The sequence below is a fragment of the Galeopterus variegatus genome, unplaced genomic scaffold, assembly GCF_000696425.1.
Source record: "Galeopterus variegatus unplaced genomic scaffold, G_variegatus-3.0.2 Scaffold492, whole genome shotgun sequence".
NCBI classification, from domain to species: Eukaryota; Metazoa; Chordata; class Mammalia; order Dermoptera; family Cynocephalidae; genus Galeopterus; species Galeopterus variegatus.
The window spans coordinates 416,021-438,402 of NW_007726603.1; the positions used below are offsets into that span (position 1 = coordinate 416,021).

General features: G+C 34.8%; 1 protein-coding gene across 1 annotated transcript in view; it reads right to left on the reverse strand.

Moving 5' to 3' along the window:
- WDR44 (WD repeat domain 44) overlaps positions 1-22,382 on the reverse strand; it is a 77,991-nt gene that overhangs the window by 30,822 nt on the left and 24,787 nt on the right. Inside the window, exons 2-8 of the mRNA XM_008569407.1 lie at positions 19,015-19,048; positions 13,896-13,970; positions 8,474-9,104; positions 7,852-7,982; positions 6,692-6,787; positions 3,930-4,066; positions 2,672-2,755 (exon numbers count right to left, since the gene is read on the reverse strand). Coding sequence (XP_008567629.1) covers positions 2,672-2,755; positions 3,930-4,066; positions 6,692-6,787; positions 7,852-7,982; positions 8,474-9,104; positions 13,896-13,970; positions 19,015-19,048 — 1,188 coding nt within the window. The remainder of the gene's footprint in view (positions 1-2,671; positions 2,756-3,929; positions 4,067-6,691; positions 6,788-7,851; positions 7,983-8,473; positions 9,105-13,895; positions 13,971-19,014; positions 19,049-22,382) is intronic.

Genomic DNA, 22,382 nt, shown 5'->3' on the forward strand with positions numbered 1-22,382 from the left:
AAGCTCTATGAGGGCAGAGACTATGATTGTTTTCTTAACCAATGTATGCCCAGCATTTAACTCCCATGTTTGGCTCATAGAAGAATGCGATATATTTACTACTGGCACTGACATGAAGAGATGTCCATGATATACTAAATTTTCCAAAAAAAGCATGTTGACCAACTACAGGCATAGTGTAATCCCACTTTTGTGGGGGGGAAAAAAAATTCTATGGAGAATACAACAAACTATTAACACTGATTATTCCCAGCGGTGAGATTACGGAAAACTTTCCTTTTCTATTTTATACATATCTGTATTACTTTTGACAACCAGAAAACACAGATGATATATAAATCATTTCTAAAGCCATTATAAGGTCTCTATTACCTCTGAAGTTATATTTTCTGGATAATTATAGGTTTACTACTACTTTAAAAGCCAAGAAAACGAGTATTTTAATAATTTTGGATGAGAATATTTCTAAAATATATACTTTCATGCCTTCTTAAATGACACTTAATGTGTTAAGTTTCTTTCATTGATGAATAGGGTCATTGCTACCATCTTTACTGTTCTTTAATACATTCAGGGCCTTTCAAATGGATGACAGGTGGGCCATACTATTGGTTTCCTCCTCAGCCATCAAGGCAATGGGGCAAGGCCCAGGGAAGCTAGAACCCTGGCCCAATCTTTTCTGGCTCTCAGTTGCCTCGTCAGTATACTCCAGCGTTTAGTGCAAATATTACCATGTTCTACGTGTGTCGTGGCACGAGAAAAGGTTAGAAGTGCTGCTGTAGGAAACAGTTGTGCTACACTGAGTTCTTTCATCATTTTTCTGATTCTTGTCTTACAATCAGAAAATTACCTGACATTTTTATGTGTCAATTAACATGTTGCCACAGTTTGCTGCTTCTATTTTGCTATGAGCGAAGACACTAGATGAGACCAGAATTTTTAAAAAATGATGTAAGAAGTAAGGATAATGGTTTTGAATAAACCTAAGGAGCTTTACTTTTAGAAAAATGATGAGCTTTAGTGCATGGACTATGTGACATCTCTCCTGGATATGTATCTGTCTCCTCAGTAATTTCTAATTCTTGGGTTCTTGACAGTTGCCACTACTGTTAGACAGCCAAGTTCCAGATATCTGAGGTATTATCATATATCTGCATTTTAGATACACATATTCTAAAAATTCTCATTGCCTCCTTTGATACACACTAGGAAAAGACCAGACTCAAGTAGAGAATTCACTTTGACCTTAGACTTAATTATTGCCAATTTAGTGACGTGTATAATCAGGAAAAATCTGTATGTCCACCATTAAGCTAGACATTTGTAGGGGGAAACAGAAGGATGACATGATCACAATTCGTTTCCAAGATATGGTTTAGTTGTTTAACATGTATTTGTCTTGCTTTTAAATCAGAAAACAGTTTAAGATAACATATGATAAACGTTAAAAGTAAGTTGCATAGACTATAGATATCACTGAAATTGAGAAAAGAAAGAAATTAGCTATGAACTGGAGGAGTCAGGAAGAATCTCATATAGTTAGGTTTAGAAAGACAAATAGGATTTGCAGAGATGAAGAGAGAGGAAAGACAAATTTTACTAACTTCTAGTAACACTTCTGGGCCTACTACTGTAAGAAACATAATACAGGGATGATGCAACACTTATTGGTCATTTACTATATGTCAGATACTTTAAAATTGACTAATACAAGTCAAGGGCTCACAATTCATTAGCCGGGGGCAGGGAGCAGTGATGGGTGGACATGTAAATAGACAGAGCATAGATTTAAAATGGTATGGTACTACTGGGTATACCCAGAGGAAATGAAATCAATATATCAAAAACACACCTGCACTCCCATGTTCACTGCAACACTATTCACAATACCAAGAAATGGAATCAACCTAAATGTCTATCAATGGATGAATGGATTAAAAAACTGTGGTTTGTATATATATACCACACAATGGAATACTATTCAGCTATAAGAAGTTATATTCTATCATTTGCAACAACGTGGATGGAACTGGAAACCATCATGTTAAGTTAAGTAAGTCAGGCACAGAAAGACAAATACCACGTGATATTCACATGCGGAATAAAAAAATTAAAAAAAAAAAAAAAAGTGGTTCTCATAGAATTAGAGAGTAGAATAAGAGTTACCAGAGACTGGGAGGGGAGAGGGCTGGGGAGGAGGCAAAGTGGTGGACTATCTCATACAAAACTATACTATCGACCTTAAGTGAATCACTGTGTAGTATACACATGTATTGAAACAACACACTGTGCCCCACAAATACGTACAAGTAAACGTTAAAATTTTTTAAAAAGGAAAAAAATATGAATAAAATGGTATTTTTAAAACTAAATTACTTTTTTTTTTTTTTTGTCTTTTTCCGTGTCCGGCAACGGATCGCAACCCTCAGTGTTGCCCCCGTACCGGACCGGGGACCGGCAACGGGATTGCAACCCTCGGCGTTGCTCCCGCGCCTCGCTCAGCCAGTGAGCGGGAACCGGTCTGCATGTGGGATCCGAACCCTCGGGCGGGAGCGCCGCCACGCTTCCCAAGCGGCGCATTTACCCAGTGCGCCACCGGGCCGGCCCCTAAAACTAAATTACTTTTTAAATTAAAGTTTAAAATGGAGAAAAGGGATGCACTGTAACTCACGTTTTCTGTTTTAACCTTCCACCATCAGTATCTGTTGGTTGAGACTGTAACTTTTCTTCATCATCTGACTGTGCTGCATCATTACTATAAGAAGGGGAAGTAGTTTTAAAAGAAACCATTTCTCTTACACTTCTCAAAAATCTCTATTTATACTTACTATATAATCAGCTAATCAGAATAAGAAAAAGACTGTATTAATAAGCTTTACATAATTTTAAACAATAACCCAGAGAATTTAAAGGCTTCAGAGATGGAAAAATAGAATTTTTTAGATGCAATGTACAAAATACAAGTGAATGCAATTTAGAAATTTATGAAAAACCTACTGGGCAAAATGTACTACACAGAAATAATAAAATAACTTGGAGATATCGTCCTCCTCATGTACATCATGTATTATATTTAACAACAAAAAAATTCTTGCTTTTACAGAAATTATTCCTTACATTTACATACATCTCACAGTAAAGTCAATCACCTCATTCTAAATTCATTTTCTGACCCTAAGAGAACAGCACAAATAGTTTAAAAATTTATGATTCTTAAAGCAAGGTTTCAGAAAACTAGCCATTCCCACATTTTAGCTTCAATGTGTTTTTATACTGTCTCTAGTTTAACATAAATCATCTTAACAGAAGAGAAACTAAATACAACGGTACTTCAAAAAGTTTGTGGAAAAATTGAATTAAAAGACAATACCAATCCTTCCATGAACTTTTTGAAGACACCCTCGTACTATGAGATTTAAGATGTATGTTATTTTCCCCAAGTAACTGTATAGTCATAAGAGAGAACAGAGTTAAGAAGTATATACAAGGGTACATTAAAAAGTTCATGAGGGGCCGGCCCGGTGGCGCACTGCTACAGTGCGCCGCTTGGGAGTGCGGTGGTGCTCCCGCCGAGGGTTCAGATCCCACATACAGACCGGCCGCTCACTGACTAAGCGAGGTGCAGGGCGCAACACCGAGGGTTGCGATCCCGTTGTCGGTCCCGGTCCGGTACGGGCGCGACACTGAGGGTTGCGATCCGTTGCCGGTCACGAAAAAAGACAAAAAGGGAAAAAAAAAAAAAGTTCATGAAAAGATTAGTATTATCTTTTAATTCTATTTTCCATGAACTTTTTGAAGTACCCTTGTACATTAATAGAGCTCCAGATTAAATACTGAATAAAACCGAATTAGGGAATGTCATAGTTCATAAATGGGGAACTCTTTACCACTCTGAAATACTACAGATAATAAATAACATTAGGCCATACCTTACATATTCCTTTGTCCTTCTCATGATGTGTAGAGTGAGAGGATTAATACCCGTTGGCAGTTTCTCTTCCGCAAGACTCAAAGGTATTTCTTCTCCAGTATCCAGGTTCTTAATCATTACACTGGCTAAAATTTCCTGAGGTATAAAACAACACCAAGATGACCTATAATTTAATTATCTTTTGAGTCTACAAAATCCTCAAAAATTTAAGCTAAGAAGTTTCTAGATTTTCAGACAAGATAGGGAGCAAATGAGAGAGTGGTAGTAGCATCAAGATAGACAGACAGATCAATGAAACGGAAAAAAGATTCCAGAAATATAACCACACATATACGGTTAAGTCAATTATATTTTGACAAAGGTATAAATGCAATTACAATGAGTAAAGAATAGTCTGTTAAAAAGATGGTGCTGGGACAACTGAACTTCCACATGTAAAAAAAAACCAAAGAAAAACAATGAAACTTTGATACAAGAAGCAGGAGAATTCTTTCTGGGTTAGGCACAAGATTTCTCTTCTTTTCTTTTCCTTTTTTTTGCAGCTGTCCAGGACAATAGGCAAGATTTCTTAAAATCCTATTTGGGTTAGGAAAGATACCAAAAGCATGACCCATTAAGTTAAAAAAAAAATTAAGAAATTGGACTTCATCAAAATTAAAAACTTTTCCTCTGTGAAATATAATGCCGAGAATGTAAATACATACAACAGATAAAGACAAAATATTTGCAAAACAAATCTCTGACAAAGGATTTATATCTACCATGTTTAAAAAAAACCTCTTAAATCCCATTAACTAAAAAAAAAATCAATAGAATGCAAAAATGATTTCATAAAATATATGGGAAAAAAAGATATATGGATACTAAATGAGTACATGAAAATTTGCTCTACTTAATTAGTCATTCAGCAAGAGAGATTTAAAACCACAATGAAATATCACTGCATACCTAAAAGAATGGCTACAATTAAAAAACAAAAACCCCAAATACTGACAACACCAAGTGCTGGCAACTGAAACTTTCATACATCTCTATAGGGAAGACATATTGCAACTTTAGAAAACAGTTTGGCTTTTTTTTTTTTTTATAAAGCTAAAATTCTACCCCTAGATATTTACCCAGGTGAAATAAAAATGTTTATTCAAAAACCTTTACAGTGACTATAAGTCAATAAAAAAAACTGGAAGCCAAATGTCTTTGAACTGTTGTATGGATAAAAACCTGCTATATCTATCTATACAATGAAATACTACTCTGCAATATAAAGGAATGTATACTAATACATCCAAAAAACACAGATGAATCTCAAATGCATGACGCTAAGAAAAGGAAGTCATCTTACAAAGAACTTGGGTGCTGTAAGTTAAAATGGAATGCAAATAAGATTTTCTGATGGAAATAATGGTATATGTTAGAAGGAACTATTCCAACTTTTTATTAAAATGACTGTAAATACCACAGATAATAATAAATGATATAGATTATAAAACATTCTAAAATTTGTATGTATGTTGGTGGATAAGGAGACAAAATAATCATCTATATAAAATCATATATGTGTGTATGTATGTGTATAATAGTATCTTTATCATAAAAAAAGAAGTTTCTAGATACATTCAATACTATACACAATAATTTTTAATATTTTTGTTGAGATATAATTCACATACCATAAAATGCACTCATTTAAAGAATATAATTCAATGATTTTTAGCATATTCAGAGTTGTGCAACCATCACCCCAAAAGGAAACCTCTTACCCATTAGCAGTCACACCTCACTTCCTTTTCCTCCTAGCCCCTGGCAACAACTAATCTATTTCTGCCTCTACGAATTTGCCTATTCTGGACATTTCATATAAATTATGTCATATAATATGTGGTCTTTTATGTCTGGCTTCTTTCACTTAGCATGATGTTTTCAAGGTTCATCCATGTTGCAGCACGGATCAGTACTTCATTCCTTTTTGATTGCTGAAAAGTATACCATTATGTGTGAGTGATGGACATTTCGGTTGTTTCCATTTTTGGCTATTATGAATACTGCTGCTATGAATATCTGTGTGCATTTTTTTATATGGACATTTTTTTCATTTCTCTTCAGTATATACATAGAAATGGAATTGCTGGGTCATGATAACACTATGTTTAACATTTTGAGGAACTGCCAAACTGTTTTCCAAAGTACAATAATTTTTAAAAATGTGTTGTTTTAAAGAAATAAAAACTAAGATTTTGCTTCATAACTTCATTCTGAATAAATCGGCCAATCAATGCATATTAAATTTTAATGGTAAGAAACAATTAAAATGGTAAGAAACTTTTTATATTTGTATAAAAACATGTGTCTATAATATCAAGTTCTTTTTAAGCCCACTTTCTATAAAAACATGGACTTTGTTTTCAACATATTTATTCCACTATACAACTGTGTGAAAGGGCAAGTTTAAGTCAGAGATGCAAGCAAGATCCAGCATCTCAAGAAAACAAAAACTAAGACAATCTTCAATTTTCATTTTCTCTTATACATAATCTTTTTTCCCTAACAGCAATAAACTTAAAAAAAATTTAAAATTGTAATAAACTGTATATAACATAAAATTTACCATTTTAACCTTTTTTTAAGTATATAGTTCAAGGTCATTAAACACATTTTACATTGCTGTGCGATCATCACCACCATCCATCTCCAGAGCTTCTTCATTTTCCCATTATGATTTTAATACTTTGTTTTTATGAACAAAAAAAAGTCTAATTCTACCTCATCAGTAAGCTCTCTCCCAGAGTTGGATCTAGGTCTCTGAGGGCCCATCACTTCACCTGCTATTGTCTGCCCATCAGGTGCTTTTCCATTTTCCTGAAATTATAATGTTATAAATAGAAAGTAGACTGAGTCAATTTCTATAAATTTTCAATTATTCATTACCACACACAGTTCTAAGGAATTCCATAATTCAGATAATGGAACCTACTGAAAATTTAAATGGAACACTCTATTTTAGTCCTTTACTATTCCCAGCATGCTGAAAAACATTAGGTACCAACACTTTTGCTGCCCATGAAATAATGTCTCAGTAGTCTTGAAAATAAATAATATTCTACATAAACCTGTCTGAAAAGTAGTCCTCTACTAAGATTGCTAGTAACCTGGGCTGAATGTGGGTATCTCAAAGGCAGGGGTCAGGTCAGCAAACTTTTTTCTGTAACTAGCCAGATAGTAAATATTTTAGACATTTTTGTTCGCATACAGTCTCTGTCGCATATTCTTTTTGTTTTTATTCAACAACCCTCTAAAAATGTAAAGACCATACTTAGCTTGGGGACTCGACAAAAACAGGCTACTGCTGACCCCTGCTCTAAAGGTATAATAAGACTATAGTGTCATATCTCCCAGTCTGCCCCACCCCAGCTATGACATAAGTAACCCTGGGTCCCAGAATTTGGTTGTGGTAAAATTCATGTTATCAAGTCTGTTGTACAGCCCACTGGCTAGCATATAAAGATTTTTATGATTAGGAAAAGGAAATTATAAAAATGAGTGAATTTTGACCAATACAAGTCAGGTAAATGAAAACTGTAGTTGGTGCTTATTAATATCAATAATATTATAAATAGCAGTATCTGTTACTTTTTTAATGCCTACTACCTGCCAGGTACTTAGTATTTCATTCTTGCAAGAAACCTTGAAGGAAGGCTTTTTCCCCCACTTTATCAATGGGGCATCTAAGACTCAGATACTAAATAGCTTGCTAGGCTCACCCAACCAGTTAGTAGTAGAGCTGGACAAGGGAAGTAAGGAAGCCAGGTTGCGGGACAAAAATATATTTGGCCTGGAGAAGAAGGAAGGTTCAATAATCAACAGCCCAGCCAGGTGCAGAAAGCCAATAAAGCCTCTATCAAAAATAACAGTAATTCACCAACCTGGGCAGTTACTATTTTATCTCCACTGGTAGCACTTGCCAAATCAAGAGAATGCTGAGAATCCCTGACTGTACTCTCTGAAGCCACGTTTGCAGTTAGGAGAGAATCAGATGTAATATTCTCTTTGGGAGCTGCAACGATAATAACAATATTACTAATAATAACAATACTAATAGCAACAACTAGTATTTATATAGGACCTTATACATAGCGTAAAAAGTGCTTTAACTTTCATATTTGTTTGATTCTTATAACAACCATGTGATGAAAGTGGTTTTATTAGTCTTGTTTTCTATAGAGGGAAAACATGGTTCAAATGAGTTATTTAACTTCCTCAAGATGACACAGCTCATACTTGAATTCAGACCTTAAGTCTCCAAATCCCATGTTCTTTTCACCATGCCACAGTCTCATATTTGAAAAGTTTGAAAAGTTTGAAATCTGTTATAGTAATATCACCAACATAAAAATTTTCACTTTTTGTCTATTACTAAAGAAATAATTTTTAAAGCATGGTCGTCAGCGTGGTTTACATAGCATAAACCGAAACAAAAGCAGAAAGTTGAACAGTTTCAACTCCAAAATCTCCCCACAAGAAACTTATTTCTTCATTAATACTTGCCGTCCAGATCCGGTGTTTTAAGAACCTCAAACTCCAATTCACTTTTCTTTTTTCTTGGTGGTGGAGCAGGTCGAGATGGAGGTGGGGGTCTAGGAGGTGGGAAATTAGTTGGAGGAGGTGGACGTGCTGGAACAGTCTTCTTTGTACTAGCCACTATATCAGGTTCTGGAGTAAGGTGTCTCGGGGGTTTGGCAGGAGCCACTTCTTCCATGGCAGCAAAATCTTTAGATAAGGAGTTTGAGGACACAGGTTCTAGAACATCACTTTGTTTAACTTCCCTTGCTTCCTTATTCAATACTTCTGCTTCAGTTTTAGGCACATTAACCCGCTCAGCTGAACTTATTTCAGTTAACTTAGTGGTTTCATCTACTGGCTTCTCGTAAGTGTCATCAGAAGGAAAACATTTTGATTCTAATTCAGTTTCTTCAAATGCATTCTGACTCTCTGACTTTTTGCCATCTTCCTGTAGTACTTGATCTATGGCTAACAGTCCAGGTATATTGCTAAGATCTGTTCCAGTCATGACAGGACTGGCAGTAGCCTGATCGGACAGTCCTTTTTCTCTGGCATCCAAAGAGTCATCTTCAAGCTGTAGTACTTTCTGACTCTCCTCAATAATACTTTCAATAATCTGATGAAAGGTTAAAAAGCAGTTTTTAAAAATGAAGCTATATATAAAAACATAGCTAATCATTTATACGAGTGTATGTCAAATAGTTAATAAAAAAACAGAATTAAAAGATAATACAAATCTTTCCATGAACTTTTAAGACCCCCTGTATTGTACTTAGAATGTGCCAGGCAATGTTCTTAACACTTATTTTAATCTTTCCAACAACTTTATGAGATTACACTCCCTACTGTCATCATTTTACAAACAAGAGAACTAAGGCATAAAGGGATCAAGTGATTTGTCTAAGGTCACAAAGTTAAAAAGTGATGAAGCTGGTATAAACCCAGGGAGTTTGGTTCCAGAATCTACACTCTTAACCATCATAATAGGGAGTTTGTGTTAGTACATATAGTCACAAAAGTTCAATCAACCCTGTAAAATAAAGTTCAAACCTAATTTTATATTAAGACTCTTAATATCACAGTTCATTTACTTATTTATGCCAAATTAGTTGCAATAAAAGCCTGCTGGTTTGAGCCTAGGTAACGAAACCAAGAGAATACAAATCCACTTAAGACAAGAATTCAAATTGTTTAGCTCTGAACTTAAGCTTATGACAGAAAAAGCCAGTAGATGCAGGGAGATTAACATTCTTAAACAAACTACACCTAATACTCCACTATTCAGACTGATGGGAGGATCATGAAAAGAGATCAAACACCCAGCCCACCTTGCCTTTTTCCCCCCTTTATTTCTTCTCTGTAGTTGAAGAAATATAGACAGGCTTTCTATGTCTTCTACCACCATTTAGAAGAAAATATATTTTCCACCCAGTCTTGTCTTACTGATACATTAAATCTCTCAGCCCATTTATCCTTCCCCTATGTCCAACCATGGATAACTTCTGCTCTCTTAATTCCTTAGTTCCAGAATGTCAGTGGAATGTGTCACAGAACCATCCTGATCTGGCTTGCCACTATTCCATGTTAACTCAAACTGAATATTACTGCTGTTCAATAACACTCATCTCTGATTTCCCAGCATATTCTATATATTAGTTTTTCTCTATCTTCAAATTTTTAATCATAGAAATTACCTCACTTCTACCAGAGGGATATTAACTAGGGTCCACCTAATTTGTCAATTAGGTGGTTACTGAGCACTGAGGACCTTAGTGATAACAGAAGTCAGATTACAATGAGTTTAAGAAAGAATAAGAGGTTAAGGACACTGAAACAGCCAGTACAGTCTACGTTTTCAAAAAACTTGGCTATAAATGGAAAAGGCCGCAAGAAAGTGACCTAGCATTTTAGAAGCTGAAGAGAAGAAGCCCCTGAAAATGAAGATAACAAAGTTCTGGAGAAGAAAGGAAAGAGGACCTACTGTGTATTTGACCCAATATACACATTCTCATTTAATCATCACTCAAGCCTTGTGAGGTAGCTCGATTACCTCCTTTCTACAAAAGCAGGAATCTGAGGTAAAGACATTAAGAATTTTGCCTAACATCCCACAGCTAATAAGCTACAAAGCCAAAACTGAAATCCAGGTCTTTCTTAAAAATCCAGTGTTCTTTGTATTATATCATGCTACTTTGGACAGAAAAAAAACATAATAATACTTAATCTTCAGTGATAGATGACATTAAAAAGAGTTAAGAGATGAAAACAAGTTTGCAGGTAAGAGAAGTGAGAGATGATGAAGAGGAATGGACTCAGGCTTCTCAGCCTCTAATGTCTACATGCAGTAGGAAGCAAGGTTATCTGCTGAAAGTGAGGAAGATGTGAGTGGGTATAATAAGCATGAGGTGAGTGTAAAAGATTTGAAATAATCACTATGCATAATTGAAAGACCCATGCCATTAGAGGGGTCAAAATGAGGTTGAAAATCCTGTCTTCCTTAATCCCCTGAGAATAATCTCCCTCTCCTCTGAAATTCTGTTATTCTTACTGTTCATTATAGTATGAACTATAATATAAATAAAAGGCAGTATATATAGGCTAGCTCTGCATATTTATTTTCCCAACATCAGATACTTAGTTCCTGGAGAGCAAGGCCCATGTTATCTGCCTCTTGATATGCCCCCATGACAACTAATTACGGTGTCTGACCCTGTCATTTTTTTCTGGGTCTTAGGAGGTAGCCAAAAGAGAAAGACCAAGAGAATAGTGAGAACGAAGACCAACACAGAGATGATCATGCTAAAGCACTGTTTGCTTCAAAAATCTCACTGCTTTCCCAGTGATTATAAAATCAAAACCAGACACTTTAGTATGACATAAGGCATTCCTGTAATCTGTTCCTAACTTTGGTCTCTAGACTCATACTCAAACATTTTGCATATTTCCCATCTCCATCCCTTTGGTAATGCCTTTCCTCTCCCATCTTTGCCTGCCTAAATCTTATCCATTCATTAAGAATCAGCTTAGATGCTACTTCCTCTAAGAAGTCTTCCTCATCCCTGCACCTAAGCAGGAAGTAAGGTCTCCCTTTGTGTTCTTATAAAAGTTTGTAAGTTTATTTGAACACATTACACATTTAGTTTTGTGTTTATCCAACTTCCTCTACCAAAATGTAAGCTACTTGAGAACAGGTTATATCCCCACAGTCTTTATCATTAATGCTTGATACTTAACTGAAAATGCTAGAACTTAAACCAAGGGTCTTAAACATCACTCCACTGTCCCACAGCGTTTTCTCAGCTACTTTTTCAGCTTCTAAACCCTCCTTAAAATCTCCTCTTTTGTTATTAAAAAAATTAAGAAGGGAAAGAAGGAAATGGCTAGATACACTGTAATACGTGTGTTTAACAGATATTGATGCATCAAATGAAACTGAGTAGAATATGAAAAATGGCAAGAGTGAAAGGTAGAACATAGAACTGTACACTACAAAGAGGCAAAAAAAAAAAGTGCAAATCAAAGGGGAATGCTGAAAAATCAAGACTGCAGAATTGTGGGCAAGTTCTTTTTCTTAATGGTTCCATTACTATTAAGTATGCTGAATAACACCACTTCTCTCAAAAAAGAAAATTATCCTTTTAAAGGAAAAAGTATGATCAATTTTAAAATATGTAGTCCACATTTTCTGTACCCATTCATCTGTTGATGCACACTTAGGCAGATTCTATATCTCGGCTATTGTAAATAGTGCTGCAATAAACATGGGTATGCAGATATCTCTTCAACATATTGATTTCATTTCTTTTGGGTATACACCCAGCGGTGAAACTGCTAGATCGTATGGGAGTTCTATTTTTCTATTCAGCCATAAAAAAGAATGAAATCCTGCTATTTGCAGCAACATGGATGGAACTGGAGGTCATGTTAAATAAAATAAGCCAAGCACAGAAAGACAAATGCCACATGATCTCACTCATTTGTGGAATATAAAAAAGTTGATCTAATAAAAGTAGAGAATTGGATAGTAGTTACCAGAGGCTGGGAAAGAGAGAGGGGAGGGGAAAATGGAGAGAGGTCGATCAATGGGTACAAAGTTAAAATCAGATAGCAGGGAGAGTGGTGTTATAACACCAAGGTCAAGAGTTCAGATCCCCATATCAGCCAGCTGCCAAAAACAAACAAACAAAAACAACAAAAAATTAGATAGCAGGAATAAGTTCTAGTGCTCCATTACACAGTAGAGTGACTACAGTTAAGAATAATATATTGTATATTTCAAAAAAGAAGAAAAAAAAAGAAACAAGAGAGGATTTTGAATGTTCTCACTACAGAGAAATGATACATATTTGAGGTGATGGATATACCAATTACCCTAATTTGAGTATTACACATTGTATACATGTATTGATACATCACACTGTACCCCATAAATATATAACTGTGTTGATTAAAAATAAATGAATAAACTTAATTTAAAACCTTGAAAAATATGTAATCTGTTAAATTTCTGAATTCTATAAGCATAGAACAATGGCTCTTCATTGGGAACAATTTTGCCCCACACCTCTCCCAGACATTTAGTGATGTCTGCAGACAGTTTTGGTTGTCATGACTGGAGGCTGGAGGGATACTGCTGGCAGATAGATAGTAGGGTAGAAGTCAGGGATGCTGCTAAACATCCTACAATGCACACAACAGTTTCCCCTCCCCTCCACAAAAAAGAATTATCCAGCCCAAAATGTCAAGAGCACCACTGCTGGAGAAACTCTGGGGTAGAGAATGTGTCATTTTGTTGACCTCTGGAAACCCATTTGCTACAGTAGTGCCTAGGGCACAGAAAACACTCAAAACTTGTATAAATGAATGAACACACACTATCCTGTCTTTCTCCTTGAGTTTTACCCTGAAACTGTAAACAGCTCTTTTTCAAAATTTTTATCTTGTGCTCAGCCTCTTCTAGTTAACCAACCTCTGAAGTTTCATAGTGTCAATTCTTTAAAAAGTATCAAAGGCACTATCAGAGTAAGGACTTATAATCTCTGACTCCTAAAGACATCAGAATTTGCTGCACTGAGCTTTTCAATACCCATAACTCTTGTTAGTAACCTCAAGAGTAGCTATGGCTTATTCTAATAAACGTATGAGCATAAAAAATAAAACCATTTTTACAAAACACTGTTTCAAGTATAAATTACCAGATACTTCGAATATCAAAATGACTTCTAAAAAGGCTGCCAAGTTTTCAATCACAAATTTGACAGATTCAAGAAACGTTTACTAACATGTACCACGTACAGAGCAGAACACTATATTACAGGAATAGAAAATTTTGTTTCTAAATATTCCACATGTAAATATGATAATGTGATGTCTACTATAAATTAATATTGGCATTTATATTTCCAACCTTTTTAGACACATCTTGTTTCAATTCTTTTACAGGGTACTCATTTCCAACTTTGTATGCAGTATTCTCTGTTTCCTGTTTAAAAAAGAAAAGAAATAGAGACCAAATGATGATATCCTTTCTTTTAAAATCTGCTTAAAACGGGTACAAATGAGAAAATATAGCATTAATAAAACAATGGCCCATAAAGAACTTAGGTGTATGTAAAGTGATAGATGCCCAGAGATTTTATACCAACTGGGACAGTGTGATTTACATAAGAAGGTTACCAGTCAGTAATTTCCTATTTTTCTACTGTAATAGGATATTTATGTTAAAATGCAAAAACTTGCCCAACTTTTTAACATTAAAAACCTATAATGGAAAATAAGAACTTCTAAGTACTTTTGTAGCTGAAAAGGATTAAGGTTTTAAAGCAAAGTGTTAAATCAGAATTGTTATTTTTCCCAAAGTATTGCTCCATAAATATGTATAAATACAAAAGACCACATAACATATAAAACCACATTCAGAGAATGGTTTTCTTAAAATTCTACATGCTTTAGATGAAAGTAATCAAGACTTAACCAGAAGTTAAATGAAGCCCCAAAACAGTAACAGAAGGAAAAAATTAAACCCACCAAAAATACATATATATCTACGTATACATTTATATACACATACGTACATATATATATATATTTGGGAGGTTAGAGACGATAGAAATGTATACTGCATTTCTGTTGGGAAAAAATTAGGGTAAAATAAGACAATCATATTTATAAATCGTAACACAATATTCTTTCCCATCTTAAGTTGTTTTCATATTTATAGAAGTACAGCAATTTGAATGCTACTATTGATACTGAGGAAAAATTTCATAATTCTTGGAGCACATCACAAAGCTTGCTATGGGAAGGTCACTATAACTATTTTTGACAAATAAGCAACCCAAGGAACATAAGGGTGTACATAAATATTAAGGTGGCACCCACACAAGTATCAGGATATGATCATGATAGGCTCCGTGATAAAATTACTCCAGAGATTACTATAATGCTAAAGATTTAACGTGCTAGTGAAACTTCTATAGGACTTACAATATTTTCGACCTAAAAAGTTGTTTCATAGAATTCCTTCCCAGCATTTGGGGGATACTAACAATCTTATACGGATTCTTCTAGAGAAGAATTGTTTCTTGGCATCTTAAGTGTAAGGTAAAATCTGAAGTCCACCATGGCCCATGAGAGCCTAATATGACATAGCCCCTACCTACATCTTTGATATGTTCTACACATCTCATCTCCCTCTCCCACCACTCCACCACAATTCTACTCTAGCTAACTGGATGGTTCCTTGCCAGTTATTTTATCAGAAAATACTTCCCTGACCATCTTAAAATAGCCTAACCCTCCCCCCTCCCCCCCAACTTTCTATCACATTATCACATTTTCTTTTTCTTTGTTGCACTTATCTCCATTTGAAAGGACCTTATTTACTTGCTTATTTTTTGTCTCTTCCCTGTCCCTCTAGAATGTAAGCTCCATAAGAGCAGAGACCTTATTTGTTCTGTCTGCCAATATTTACCCAGTACCTAAACAATACCTGGCACTAAGTAATCATTTGCTGAATAAATGTTGAATAATGCATGCTCTGGTCTTTCTACATTTAATACACACATCTTAAGTTTATATATCCTTTAATTGAGTCTTGGTTTTAAACTAAAGAAAATCTAATCGAAACCAATTAGTAAAATAACCTTGATGAGGGAAAAAATACTTGAAAGCTGATCAACATTAAGAACAGATCATGCATATTAGAAAAACACTTAACTGTCCTACCAGTTAAGTATTTTTATCTAATTATCCTCCAATAACTGTCCATTAGTATGAAAATCAGAAGAACTGTACAACATAACTGTGGATATTTTCCCTAAGTTAAGCTAAGCAAAAACACATGTTAATAATTCCTGGACCTTAATTTAATTTGTTTTAATTAAGTACTTACAAAGATCACAGATTAACATTCTTACCCTGACCAAAACTGCCAAGCAGTGATTAGACTATTTTATTTGGCTTTAACAAACTCTCTTGGACTTTGAACTTTTGAAAGATAACAACTCATAGGTAAACTGCTGTTAAGTCACAAGTTTAATGGAGTGATATGGTACCTACCAGAGGACCTGATCTCCAGAAAAGTTAACCAGAAGATTTCTTAGTAAAACCTGATTTAGTACACATAGTCAACTAGGATTCTTTCCCAGTGATGTATAAGGTCCAGGTCCTTCTTCTAACACCTCAATCAGGCTTTGGGGACAAAGCAATAGAAGCCAAGCATGTGCTTATAGACAACCAATACCAATTTAGCTATACTTGAGACAGTCCTCATTTATTACCTCCTTCTAGAGATGAGCTATTCCATTACTAAAATACAGTACTTACTAAATCCCAGAGTCCCCACTATCAGGCCATTTCTCTAACGCCTGCCTATCACAATATCAGAAACATGCTTCCTTAAAAGGTATCGTAGATGATTCAATTTCGAGCAATTCACACCACAGTTACTCTCCACCTGTGTTGGACATTAGAGAGCTGCTTGAACCCTCATGGTATTTAGTTATAAGATTTGAGTTTTTAAATTTTCATAAGCACACCCAAGAAAAGTTTGTGAAAGCTCATTTTCACTATTTGTACAGAAGTGATCTACACTCACAGAAATCTTCACTATTATCTACTAAAGAACAGTAAGCTAAAAAAAATATTAAAAATTCAGGTCACTTCTATTTTAAAGTACTGAGAGTGGGAAGGCTATTAATAGTGACTAAAGTGAAAAATTTTAAAAAAGATTTAGAAATGTGATTCCACTCTTTTTTGCTGAGAAAATAAAAAACAAAAAAAGGAAACAGCTCCTAAATGGCTGTCATATCCATTCATTCATTCCTTTCAACACATTCTGTTAGTCTAAGTCTCATGTCTTGACATTCTGCCACTTAACAGCTTTCTCTGCATGTAAGTCTCTTTCCTCCCACCATCTACTGGTTTTCTTTTCTTAATTCCCCAGCCAAAAACTTTGGGCAGCACAGCTGTTACACATGTAAAAATGGACTTTTTAAATGTCCTGCTTCAAATTTTTAAAGGCCAGAGTTCTTAACCTGACATTCAAGGTTTATCACAATCTGGTCCCAATTTACTTTTCCAACATTCTACCACTGAAACTTTTACACAGGTCACACTAGTCTTTCAATACTCCTAGCAAATCCCATGCCATTGCACATTAATTAGTTTATACTATTTCCTAACATACAATGCCATCCCAATTTTTCTGTCTACATCTCATACATTGTCCCTTTGTATACATGTCTCTTCTCTGAGACTGTAAAATCACCAAAAATCAGGGCTATACCAAACCTTTCTTTGGCTAATTAAGATATCAATAGATATACTGCTACACATAATAGGCACTCAATAGACTCAGTACCACAGAATACTATTTAGCAATAAAAAGGAACAAACTGTTGATACATGCAACAACTTGGATGGATCTCAATCCTTTCAGCTGATCTCAAAAGGTCACATACTACATATGATTCCATTTATAGAATATTCTCAAGATGATAAAATTATAGAAATGGAAAACAGATTTAGGAATAGTGTGGAGGAGGTAGTGGATGTAACGATAAAAGGGTAGCATAGGGGAGATCTTTGTGATAATGAAATAGTTCTGCATCTTGGTTGTGGTGGTGGTTTCACAAACATACCAGGGTGCTTCAAAAGTTCATAGAAAAATTGAATTAAAATACAATACAAACCTTTCCATGAACTTTTTGAAGACCCTTCACACAAATGTGATAAATTGACATAGAACTATACACTCACACTGTACCAATGTCAAATTCCTGGTTTTGGCACTGTACTAAAATTAAGATATAATCACTGGGGAAACTGGATGAAGGATCCACAGGACCTCTCTGTACTATCGTTGCAGCTTCCTGTGAATCTATAATTATTTCAAAATAAAAAGTAAAAAGGAACAATATCTGACTTCATTTTTATTTACTAAATATGCACATTTGCTATCTAATTTTATTCAAGTTGAGGAAAATCTGTAATTACTGGGATAAAGTAAATTCCCAAAATCTATTTGTTATAACCTAAAAATACTTTAGAGCTAAGTGGCTTTTAAAATCTATAAGCATAAACAGCAATTGCCTCTCCGGAGGTAGGTGAAGAGGGATGGGGGGAAAGCTATATTTTCAACCATGTACCTTTTGCCTTGAGCAAATTTTAACCATGTACATGTATTACTTTAAAAAATTATTTTCATTAAATATTGAGTAAATATAAAATAGTTTTATAAAATATAAATAAAGAATTATGATACAATCTTAAATACTCAATTTAAGAAAAAGAATATTATTACCATCAGTTTTTAAGTCTCTTGTGTATCCTTCTCCATTTCCATTACATTCTCTCCCCCTCAGAGATGACTGATATCTTAAATTTTGTGTTTATCATTCCCTTGCTGTTCTTCACAGTGTTATCATGCTTATTTCTCTAAATGATCTATATTCAGTCTCTAAACAATATATACATATGTACATGCATACAAGCATATATATAATATATACTCTGTTTGATGTAAATAGTTCTGTTTGGTGATATTCTTGTACTTAAAATGGCTTTCAGTGGCATAATGTCTCAATATCAAATTCCTCTGCTTGGATATAAGGATGGGACTGATTTTTATATATAGTGATGGTACGAGTACATGTGCCCACAAGTATACAAGTGTTTTGGTTACTCCACATTTGCCATGCAAGTATTACTTTTTCAATTCACATGCACACACACACACACACACACACATTGTATAGTGTTCTTTTATTCTAAAAATTATAAGCCAAATAAAAATTAATGAAAATCTAAAAAATACTTATAGCCCCTTCCTAAATGCATAAAATTTAGTTAGGTATTTCTATAGTACATAATTATATACACAGCAGGATATAATGACAATATTATTGAGCAAAAAATAAGCAAAAGAATGCAAAATCAAGAAAATGAAATATTACATAAAAGAGAAAACATAAAAAGAGTTTACACAATTTCTAAAAACATAACTTTTAGAAAGCATAACTTACCTTGAATGTTGAAAGCCCAACTTTTCCTGGAGACCTGTTCAGGAATAAAAGCAAGGTGGTGTTGAATAGAGAAGGTGAGAAGGGAAATACTTCTATAGAGGTATTGAAGACAAACTCAAATTTTAAAAAACGTATATAAAGAAAATGTTGAAAACATAAAAAAGTAGGAAAGAAAATTAAAGTGATTCAGACTTAATCTTACCACCTAGAGATTTGTGATTCTGTTGTTTTCCTAGATATATAAGACATATAATACTATTACAACAAGCATCCTTGTAAACAAAAATTTGTGGACCTCCATGATAAAGTTCCTTAAAATAAATTTCTCTAGAAGTGGAATTGTAGGTCAAAAGAATACAAACTTTTCAGACTTCTGAGAAACTTTCAAATTGCCATCCAGAACAACTATACCAATTTATATTCCCATGGCTCTACAAATTTCTTAATAACCATGCCAAAATTGAGTGCTATTTTTAAATTTTTACCAATTTGACAGGCAAAAGTATATTTCAATGTTGTACTGATTTGCACTTTGATCTCTAGTGTGGATGAAAATTTTCATATGCATTAGACATTTACATTGCTTTTGAAGAGAGATACTCATTTTTGTTCTTAGCTCATTTTTCTACTGGAGCAAAGCTCTTCTTGAACATAGACTATTCCAGATATAATAATTTTAAAAAGAAAATTTTCACCATTATTTTTACCCCTTCTCCCACATGTTTTCCAAATAGGTACAGTCTGATATCTTCTTCAAAGCCTAAGGGAGAGAGACACCCTTATGGCTGATTATTATACTTAAGGGTTATGCAGCAAGAAATGGTTTAAAATAATTAATATGCCATTCCTAAATTTTTTTGCAAAATGCAACAGTCACAGATTATACAACTTTAGGTTGAAAGGCACCTTCCAGATAATCTAATCATACAGCCTCTTTTTACAGATTAAAAAAAATCAGGTCTTGAGAGATTAAGTGACTTTTCCTCAAAGTCATATTTAGGAGTAGAACCAAGAGAAACATCAAGTCGTACTACCATGTTCTTTATATGCCAACTTGGGTAATAACATTTGGTGTAGGAATCGTTGACCTCTAATCAAAACACAGTTTGATAAAAAATTACTTTTGTGGAACAGAAAATCAATCCCTTTATTCAACAAACATTTATGGAATACCTACTATATACGCAGACTAGAGGTACGAAGATGAATCAGACACAATTCTAGTTTGGAGTTTTTATATAGCTTGTTTAAAAAACAAAAAAAAGTGGCTGTCATAAAATAGTGCACATTTAATTGCATTGCCTGGTCAATATAAATTTGTATTAACTTCCAGAAAGGACAACTTCCATAAATAAAAACTTTTATGTTGCGAATTATTTTGCACCCCTTCCTACCTCAACAAACCTATACTGCTATGTAACAAAATCCTATTTATCCAGAGTTGATTAGGACCAAGGCCACTCCAACTTCAAAAAAAAAAGAAGATTCCACACAATGGATGTCTAAAACAATGCAAGTGCAATCAAAACAACAAAAATAAGAAAACAAAAAACCTTGAAGAGGCTCAAATTTCCATGTGGCACAAATTCTAAATGCCAATCGGTAAAAAAAAAAATCACCTGCAATAGAGCCATAAAGGCAAGAGGACATAAGATTTTTTTCAAAATTAAGCCCCTTATGATGAAGTAGAGAAGAAAATCTGCCTTTCCCATGATCCTCACACCTTGAGAAATCTGACCAGGTTTATATTAGGAAACCACATTTATCTTTTGTGTGTAATTGATTTCAAAAACAGGACTTTCGGGCCGGCCCGGTGGCGCACTGGATAAGTGCGCCGCTTGGGAAGTGCGCCGGCGCTCCCGCCCGAGGGTTCGGATCCCACATACAGACCGGTTCCCGCTCACTGGCTGAGCGAGGCGCGGGGGCAACGCCGAGGGTTGCAATCCCGTTGCCGGTCCCCGGTCCGGTACGGGGGCAACACTGAGGGTTGCGATCCGTTGCCGGACATGGAAAAAGACAAAAAAAAAAAACAGGACTTTCTGGGGCCGGCCTGTGGCTCACTCGGTAGAGTGCGGTGCTGATAACACCAAGGCCACGGGTTCGGATCCCATATAGGGATGGCCGGTTCGCTCACTGGGTGAGCGTGGTGCTGACAACACCAAGTCGAGGGTTAAGATCCCCTTACCGGTCATCTTTTTTAAAAAAAAACAACAACAACAAAAAAACAGGACTTTCTGGCTGTTGATTCACAGGATCTAAGTTATTGACAATTGCTGGCACAAATGGAAATATTTCAGATTGGTTCTGGTACAGCTTCACATATAACTGTATACAAACTATACAGAGCAATTTATTCTTCCTTTTGAGAGATAAGGAGACAGTGAATATAGGCTTTCAAGCAGATGAACCTTGTTTGCATACAAGGGTACTTCAAAAAGTTTATGGAAAGATTCATATTATATTGTAATTCTATTTTTCCATGAATTTTTTTGAAGTACCCTGGTATTGTCCCTTCCATTTATCCTGTGTGTGATCAAATCATTTAATCATTCAATTTCTGAGTCTTTTAAACAAAAAACTAGTAACAAAATACACTGGTATTTGAAACATATCCAAAATGTTACAAAGTTGTTAGGGTCTTGGTAGGTAGTAAAACATTTCAAACTACTATAGCGTCTTCCAGTCTATTAAGCCTAAAGCTGTCTTTAAAGCAAATAGAATACAGCAACACATCAAAAAAATTATACATCGTGATCAAGTGGTATTCATCCCACGGATGCAAGGATGGTTCAACATATGCAAGTCAATAAATGTAATACACTACAACAACAAAATCAAGGATCAAAACCAAATGATTATCTCAATAGATGCACAAAAATCATTTGACAAAATTCAACATCCCTTCATGATAGACTCTCAGCAATTTAGGTATGGAAAGAAAGAATCTCAATATGATAAAAACCGTATAGGACAAACCCACCTGCAATATCATCCTGAATGCAGAAAAGCTGAAAACTTATCACTTAAGAACAGGAACAAGACAAGGATGCCCACTCTCACTACTCCCATTTAACACAGTATTGGAAGTACTAGGCAGAGCAATCAGGCAAGAGAAAGAAATAAAAGGCATCCAGATGGCAAAAGATAAAGTAACACTACCCCTGTTTGCAGATGACATGATCCTTTATACAGAAAAGCCTAAAGACTCTACCAGAACACACTTAACAGTTGATAAAAAATTTCAGTAAAGTTGCAGGATACAAAATAAACATGTAAAAATCAGTAGCATTTTAATACTCCAACAAAGAACTGGCAGAAAAGAAATCAAGAAAGCTAGCACATTTACAAAAGTCAACAAAAAAATAAAA